The sequence below is a fragment of the Physeter macrocephalus genome, chromosome 18, assembly GCF_002837175.3.
Source record: "Physeter macrocephalus isolate SW-GA chromosome 18, ASM283717v5, whole genome shotgun sequence".
Taxonomy (NCBI): Eukaryota; Metazoa; Chordata; class Mammalia; order Artiodactyla; family Physeteridae; genus Physeter; species Physeter macrocephalus.
Window position 1 is genome coordinate 8,920,066 of NC_041231.1, and position 7,601 is coordinate 8,927,666.

General features: G+C 53.5%; 2 protein-coding genes, 1 long non-coding RNA gene and 1 other non-coding gene across 16 annotated transcripts in view; 3 read left to right on the forward strand and 1 right to left on the reverse strand.

Annotated features, from left to right (window-relative positions):
- The window catches only part of EFCAB12 (EF-hand calcium binding domain 12), a 25,967-nt gene extending 20,785 nt beyond the window's left edge, over positions 1-5,182 (forward strand). For 6 of the 13 annotated variants that reach the window (XR_008615622.1, XR_008615624.1, XR_008615623.1 and 3 more), the window contains exons 7-9: positions 695-1,093; positions 2,536-2,592; positions 3,272-3,301. Coding sequence is in view for 7 of the 13 variants with exons in the window: in XM_055079389.1 (XP_054935364.1) it covers positions 695-1,058 (364 nt within the window). In the remaining 6 variants the exon portion in view is untranslated. Of the gene's footprint in view, positions 1-205; positions 356-694; positions 1,094-2,535; positions 2,594-3,271; positions 3,358-5,108 lie in introns of those variants that run through there. The other 7 variants (XM_055079392.1, XM_055079395.1, XM_055079394.1 and 4 more) reach the window with 6 other exon arrangements.
- On the reverse strand, positions 2,528-4,930 carry LOC114484201 (uncharacterized). The gene is made up of 3 exons (XR_008615626.1): positions 4,163-4,930; positions 3,800-3,873; positions 2,528-2,542 (listed from the first exon to the last, which is right to left on the reverse strand). It is a non-coding gene; the product is annotated as an uncharacterized lncRNA (long non-coding RNA).
- The window catches only part of LOC114484210 (60S ribosomal protein L32-like), a 4,882-nt gene continuing 2,440 nt past the window's right edge, over positions 5,160-7,601 (forward strand). Inside the window, exons 1-3 of the mRNA XM_028478819.2 lie at positions 5,160-5,248; positions 6,733-6,833; positions 7,444-7,598. Of these exons, the coding sequence (XP_028334620.1) occupies positions 6,738-6,833; positions 7,444-7,598 (251 nt within the window). The 5' untranslated portion in view covers positions 5,160-5,248; positions 6,733-6,737. The remainder of the gene's footprint in view (positions 5,249-6,732; positions 6,834-7,443; positions 7,599-7,601) is intronic.
- Positions 6,319-6,458, forward strand: LOC112064994 (small nucleolar RNA SNORA7). The gene has a single exon (XR_002891782.1). It is a non-coding gene; the product is annotated as a small nucleolar RNA SNORA7 (small nucleolar RNA).

Genomic DNA, 7,601 nt, shown 5'->3' on the forward strand with positions numbered 1-7,601 from the left:
ATGTCTCCTCCTTCCCTCCCCTCCCTTCTCAGCTCCGCAATCCCTGCCCTCCCCGCCCCAATAACCAGCATTAATAACCTGGAGAATAACCCTCCATCACTGTGTCCAGAACACGAGATGTTTGCGTGTCACCATCTTAGGACAAGCCCTGCTCAGCAGTTGCAGGAGGGTGGAGCCCCAGCCCAGTGCTTCTTACGTTCTGCAGGAGGAGAAAACTGCCATCGACTGGGTCTAAGTTAATCTAGTGAAGTCTTGTGTGAGCCCTCCCTTCCTCCTCCTGGGACTCCTGACCAGGACGCCCCTGCAGAGTGGGGTGTAGGGCAGCGCTCCGCCCTAACTGGCCCCAGGCCTCGGGGCCACTGCTGCCGTAGCTGTGAACAGGCACCCTCATCCGCGGTCCTGCGAGCGGTACTGCGCCAGCCGCGCTTCGCGACGGCGTGCCGCGGTGAGGCACACACCACCGTAGGGGAGGCTGGGAGAGGGCCTGGGGGACGCTCTGCACTACTGTTTGCAACGTGCTGTGAACCTACAGTGATTTAACAATAAAAATTTTTTAAATGTATAAAAGAAAAATCTTTTCAAACAAAAATGTGAATTTATTAAAACAAACAAACCAACCCCCCGCTCTGCCCCAAAGGCTCGGTATGGGGAGGGGTCTTGGGCTGACAGGCCGTATTTCTCTTGCTGCTCACAGCCCTGATGTACCCGGAGGACAAGATCATTTTCCAGAAGGACCAGGTGCGTCCAATCCGGCAACCGGGAGGCTACTGCTCGGACCTGAAGATCACCAGTCCGAACCTGGCCCTGCTCCGATCCCAGGGCGTTTCCAGCCCTGTGGCTCAGAAGCCTGGCAAGCTGAGTGTCGGCCCCCTCCTCCCCTGCCTGCGCTCCTGCCCCACTGCTGCCCCTTTGCTGGGGGGCTGGGGGTCACGTTGTGCCAGTGTCTGTGTCCTAACCTGGCATGTCCAACCCAACTGATCAACATGGACTGGCCATGTGTCCCCGGGCACATGTCTCTGCAGCCGCCTTGCCTCGTTCCCACGCAGCCACCCTCCTGACCACATCCTGTGTGACCTCAAGCTCTCTGGAAAAGGTTAAAAAGAGGGACTTCTTAGAGAAACGGGGGAGGACCCTTCACAAATTATGGGCTGGGTGTCAGGGCCCCTGCAGAGGACAGTGAAGGCAGCCCCTTCTCTGCCCTGCCTTCTCGGGCAAAAGGTAGGCTTGCAGCCCCCCAGGAGGAGAGCAGAACTCTGCACTGGGGCCTCCCCCTGACCCTCAGATCCCAAGTCCTCTCTAAGAAAATGTCCTCCTTTGTCAGGAGGTGACCCGAGGGCAGGCTATGAACCAGCATCAGTGGTGACTGGAGAATGGCAGCATCCCTGCAGTGGGGGGAGGAGAGGGCAGCTGACCAGATACCATGATGGAGGGAGGGGCCCAAGACAGAACCAGACCGTAGGTCACTGCCAGCTGCCTGCTAGGGTAGTCTGGCCAGAACAGCAAGGGTGGGATGCAGCAGAACCGAGAGGAAATCCAACAGGCCAGCGGTTAAATGGACAAGTTACCTTACTCACTGAGCCTCAGTATGTTCATCTGTAAAATGGGCACAACAGCTATACCACACACACTGAGGACCAATGAGAAATGCAAGTAAGTTTCTTAGCAGATAGCACTCGAGCACTGATTGTTGTTGTTGTTGTTGTAGCCTGCCCCGTCATGGCGTTCTCCAGTGCAGGAGTGGGCTAGGTCCGCAGGTGGGGCTGTCCACAGCCCTGGTTGGGAAGAGCTGAGCACGAGCCGGGCAGGTCGTGGCCTAGAGAGTCCTTTCTGATCCCCTAGTGACTGCCTTCCAGCCCCTGAGTGGCTGCCGCCAGTTCCTGAGCCATGAACCTAGGGAACCTGAGAAAGTGACTTTTGTCCTGCTTAGGTGGGCCACAGTTATAAAGGATAGAGGTCCCCCGGGTCAGGGGTGGACTGGTTTCATCGGCTTCTTTGAATGCATTGTGAAAGATTCTGGATCCAGATGCAGGCTTGCTGGGAAAGTGTGCCGTGGTGATTAGTGATGTCTGCCAGGCCTGAGGTTTGGGGCGTTAGCTTTCACCACCCTTGTCCTCAAGGCTGGATTCAGCTCTGGAAGGCAAGTGGGAGTCAGGGGCCCCAAAAGGACTCAGATTACTGAGCACGTCTCATAACCATCTGGGAGGTCTCTGTGCTGGGAAATGAGAAACCCGAGGCTCCACAAGGGGAGTGACTTGCTCCAAGTCACCCAGCCAGCCAGGCCTTGAGCCCAGGGCTGTCATCCTGTCTGCCTGACCAATAGGGGCCCAGAGGTCTAGACACCCCAGCACACTGTGTGTTCCACTGGAGCACGGGGGATAGAGTCAGGGCCCCACCCAGGCAGAAGAAGTTCTCCTTTCAGAGCTCTGGTCTGGACTCAGAAGTGGACCCCCTGTCACACTGACCTACTCCCCAAAGCCCCACTGACCTGGATTTCCTGTCTCCTGACAAGATACCGCTCTCTCTCTTCTCCACTAGGAACATGCTGAAGAAAATCAAGAAAGTCAGCTTTAAGAAGTTTGAGGAATTCACCAGGTCTGTAGTGATCACCTAACTCTGGGAGGGGGGCGGGTACGAGGAAGGTGCCCAGGACTCGCATGTTGCAGGGTACACGGTAGCACAGCATCTGGGACTCAGGGCCCAGGAGCTGAGGGGCATAAAATGACACTTAGGAGTGCTAGGCAGACACTGTTCTCCAGATGTTAACTCACGTAAATCCTCTCAACAACCCTATGAAGTGACTCTTAGCATTCCCATTTTGCAAAAGAGGAAACTGAGGTACAGGAAGTTTGACTATCTTGCTCAAAGTCACATCTCTATTAAGTGGTGGAGCAGGGATTCAGACCCAGCTGTGCTGGCTCCAGAGGCTGCATTCCGAACAGCACATTAAAATGCCTCTGCAGAGCCGGCGGTGTGCACTTAAGAGTTTGGGTCTAGAGGCAGCAGACTGGCAGTCAAACCTGTGCCCTGCCACTTGCTGGCTTGTGGGGCCTTGTGGAAATAACTCAGCCTCCTTAGGCCTCCGGGTCCTCGCTGGTGAGGCAGATGGGACAATAGAGCCCACCGCACAGCACTGTCGGGAGGACTGAGTACTAGAGTGCTTAGCACGGTGCTGCACCTCCACTCTGCTCACAGCGGGCGGGCTCCGCTGGGAAGCAGCCCCAGCCGCCACCTGTCTCCATGACAACCGTCCCGGTGTCATCTCCTTCTCCAGGAAGCTGAAGGTGAAGAGGCCCAGTGGTCCGCAGCTAACCCATCCCAATTTCTTCTGGCCGGGTCACCTCCTGGACAAGCTGAAGCTCTGCCTGCCCACTGTGACCGTGGACCGGAGCCTGGCGCTCTTCAGTTGTGTCCAACACCGGTCCCAGGCCTACCCAGCCACCTACCATCCCGACCACTGGTGGCCCACTAAGGACATGAACTACATGACCTATGCCTATTACGATGCCCCCAAGATCTACCACATCAACTAGACTGGCCCAAGTGTCGCCAAACCTAGCCATCCTGGGGCCGGGTGCCAGTGTAGCTAGCAGCCCAGAGCCATAGACACAGGGAGGGTATCAAAGAGCCAAACAAGAGAAGTCGTTTCAGTGGGAAGGCCCGGGCCAGCTCTCTCCAGACTCAAAGCATGCGGTGTCTCAGAGGGTGGATGCGTCCAGGGAAAGATGTGGGTTTTGAGCATTTCCCTCTCCTGACCTCTGTCCTTTTGAAATAAACCACGTTGGAGTTTTTCTCATGTCACCTGTGATCCAGCTAATGTGATGTCCTGCTCAGGAGCTGTGGCCAGAGGGATGTTGGCAAGCTGGGGTCCTGAGCCTGGGAAAAAAACACACATTGCCTGGGGTTTTGACGGGGATGCCTGCGTGGCACCTCCAGCCTCTCATCCTGGATCTCAGGGCCCACCAGGAAGCAGCAGGCAGTGTGGGTACCCCTGTGCCCTCCTCTTGAAATAAGTGTCCCTCATCCCCCAAAGAATCAGCCATTTGGGTCACTACTTCCAAAACTCTTGGGCCTTTCACAGGTGCAAGCACACTGGTTCATGAGCCCTTCCCCTGATTCACCCACCTGACCCCCACCTCAAGACCTTTTCCTTCACAACACGCACCCTGTGGGCTGCGGTTAGCACAGTGCCTCCGTGCTCAGCATCCCAGTTGACTTCCACAGCCTGCAGGGCAAGCAGGATTCGTGAGGTGTGGTGCAGTCTCAACCCTACGGCTTGCCAGCTGTGTGATCTTGGACAAGACATTCCCTTCACATTTCACGCTTCACGTCTCTGGGTCTCCTCAAACTCCCCTTCACAGTCAAAATCTCACGAAGGAGTTGTCAACACTCACTCCCTTCCCATCTCACCCATCACGAAGTCAACAACACCATCCACTTCAGCTTCCGTCTCCATCTGGCCCTGAAACTACTCTACCCCAGATCACTGATGGATGACATGACACCCCTATTGTGTTCGGGCTCTGGAATCAAGGGCCGTTTTTTCTTTTTTTCCTCTCTTGAAATTTGATTTTCACAATAATCTTAAAAACAAAAGCTAAAATAAAACAAGGAACAATCAAAAACGAGGCAGTCTTGCCTAATGGTTAGAAGTGTGGATTTTTTTTTTTTTCTGGCGTCAAATCTCCATACTTCACTCTCTACATATGTAAAATGGGGAAACTAATAGAACTACCTCATGGAACTGTGCGAGCCCCACTGAACGAGAGCTGTTACAGTCTCATTGCTATTTACTCTATAAATTCACGTGAGAGAATTATTAAAATGTCGCTGTTTTGTTCCCTCCTGGCCACTAAGAAGCGCACTTCGGAAGAAGAAACGCGGGAGGCAGTAATCTAAAAGCTGGATTATCCTCCGGAGGGGCGGCTTCAATTCCTGGCGGAAGTGGATGCCTCCTCACCAGGTCTTGAAAGCTCAAAATAAATTCCAAATTTTTACGTAGTCCCAACGGCAGGCATGAAAATTTTTAGCGCTACTCCTAGATATCAACAGCTAGGAAAACACAAGTGTCCTCGAATTTTTTCACTATTATTATTTCTGACGTTCTATAGTATCTTTGAAGGACCAGAAGCCGGAGGTGCTCTCCTTTTCCCTGCCAGGACCCAAAGGTGAAGTCCCATCAGCCTCGCGCGCTGCTTTCCCCTTTCTTCCTCGGCGCTGCCTAACGGAGGTGGCCGCCATCTGCTACTCGGTGAGTGTTCATCGTTGGCCATCCTCGTCTCTGCGGTCTCCATCTGACCCCATCGCCCCCTGCCGAGGAGGCCCGTCCTTCCGAGCACTCGTCTGGGTGGGCATGGTTCTTGTCGGTGTTCTGGACCACATACAGGAACAGAGGGAAGCGGCCCAGGGCCTCTTGCTCTCCTACGGAGGCCGCCTGGGGTCAGAGCTGCGGACAGCTTATTGGAGTCCTGGGGGCGCAGGGCCCCGGTTGGGGCTAGACTAAGGGGGCTCCTGGGGGCCGTGGCGAGACTGAGGGGGTTCCGGCCTTACGGTCCTGGGACACCTCGCTCAGCGATGTCTGCCCACGTGTATTCTTCTATGTCCGCGGCTCTACGCTCCCTCCTTTCCAGTTTCTGGCCCTGGGGTTGCCGCTGTGGCGGGACTGCCCAAAAAACAAAAAAGTCAAGCTGCGAGTCGAATAATTCAATTAATCGAAATTCTGGTAGCGGCTCAGGATCTCTGGGAATGTGAAACCGCATCCTGGTCTTCGAGGAAATCATTGGGGGTCGGGGGAAGTTCATTTATTGGACACATTTATTGAGTAACTGCTGTGTGTTCAAAGAAATTGGTGGCCGTGAAGAGAACAGAAAGGGTGCTGCGGTAGAAAAGATAAGGTAGCCGGAAAGGCCACCTTGAGGAACGTAACTTTTTAAAGCTGGTATTCGGATGATGGTCAGATGGAACAGAACGTTCCAAGGCTTAAGAGGCATTTTAGAAGCACATGACGGTTTTGTGTATCTTTCGAGGGTGTCGTAGAGCAGCAGCACCCTAGGGGAATTACGGGTTTCTCTTTACTGCACATCTCTTGTGGTCCTGGCACTGCAGGCGTTCAGTGTGCAATATCTCCATTTAAAAGGTGAGAAAACTGAGACTGAGGTTCATGAATATTGCCCAAAGCCTGCAATTGGACCATCTCAGGGCCGGGATCCCATTTGTAGAATGGGATTTGCTGCCCCTTTGCAAAATTTCCCTTTGTGGTTAATTTGTTTTCGGTCAGCTGTCGGCATTCTTTCTTGGCTTCGACTAGGCAGGGTGACCCCTGACCTCCCAGGATCGCGTCTGGAGAATGGCTAGTATTCTGCCAGCTTCGGAGTGGGGAGGGAAAGCAAGCCTGGCAGAGGTACCCATTCCATTCCCAGTTTGCTCAGTAGCTGGTGATTGGAAGATACTCTGCAACAGAGTTCAAGCCCCAGGCAGGGTGGGAAAGCCTCCTTCCAAGACTCATCTTTTTTTTTTTTTTTTTTTTTTGGGTACGCGGTCCTCTCACTGTTGTGGCCTCTCCCATTGCGGAGCGCAGGCTCAACGGCCATGCAGCCGCTTCGCGGCATGGGGGATCTTCCCGGACCGGGGCACGAACCCGTGTCCCCTGCATCGGCAGGCGGACTCTCAACCACCGCGCCACCAGGGAAGCCCCAAGACTCATCTTTGACATGGTCTCTTGCCTCTTTCTTGAAGGCATCATGGCTGCCCTCAGACCCCTCGTGAAGCCTAAGATCGTCAAAAAGAGGACCAAGAAGTTCATCCGGCACCAGTCAGACCGATATGTCAAAATTAAGGTATGTGGCCCAGGACGGAAGTGTGTGTTGGGGTGAAGAAGGGGGTTCCTAAACAGGCTGTTGGGTTTCTCACATCCCCAGCTCAGATGATCTTTGGTAGGTGAACTGGTCTGTGGCTGGTGGTAGAGTTCTCTAGAATCCCAGGTTTCTCTGCCTTATTGGCACTCAGTCTCTTGATGTGTAAATTGAAATTTAAACGGCAAGGGACACTTGCCTGTTTTGAGGTGTCTAGAGGCTCATATTTGTTATATTTCAGGTGGCCGTATGACAATATGAGAGATAGATTACACTTATTGCATAGATGAGAAAACTTAGGTGTTGATTGTGATGTTAAAAGCCATGCTTTTCATCTTACTTTATACATGGTCTCCTCACATCCCATGGGTATGTAGTCTCCTTTTCCTTTGCTTGGAAGGAGTGTGAATTTGGATCCGTATTCCTGCTGGTCAGATGCAGAAGCTCCTGTTTTTTTCCACCAGAAAAAATGTAGAGAAATCCTGTTCCCCGAAGGCAACTACTGTTCCGCACGTTTCCTTTTCATCTGGTCCCTTTTTTCTCCGAAAGGAAGGGTTAGCGTCTTCACAGACACCGACCGTGTGTTTTCTTTCAGCGGAACTGGCGGAAACCCAGAGGCATTGACAACAGGGTGCGCAGGAGATTCAAGGGCCAGATCTTGATGCCCAACATCGGTTACGGGAGCAACAAGAAAACCAAGCACATGCTGCCCAGCGGCTTCCGGAAGTTCCTGGTCCACAACGTCAAGGAGCT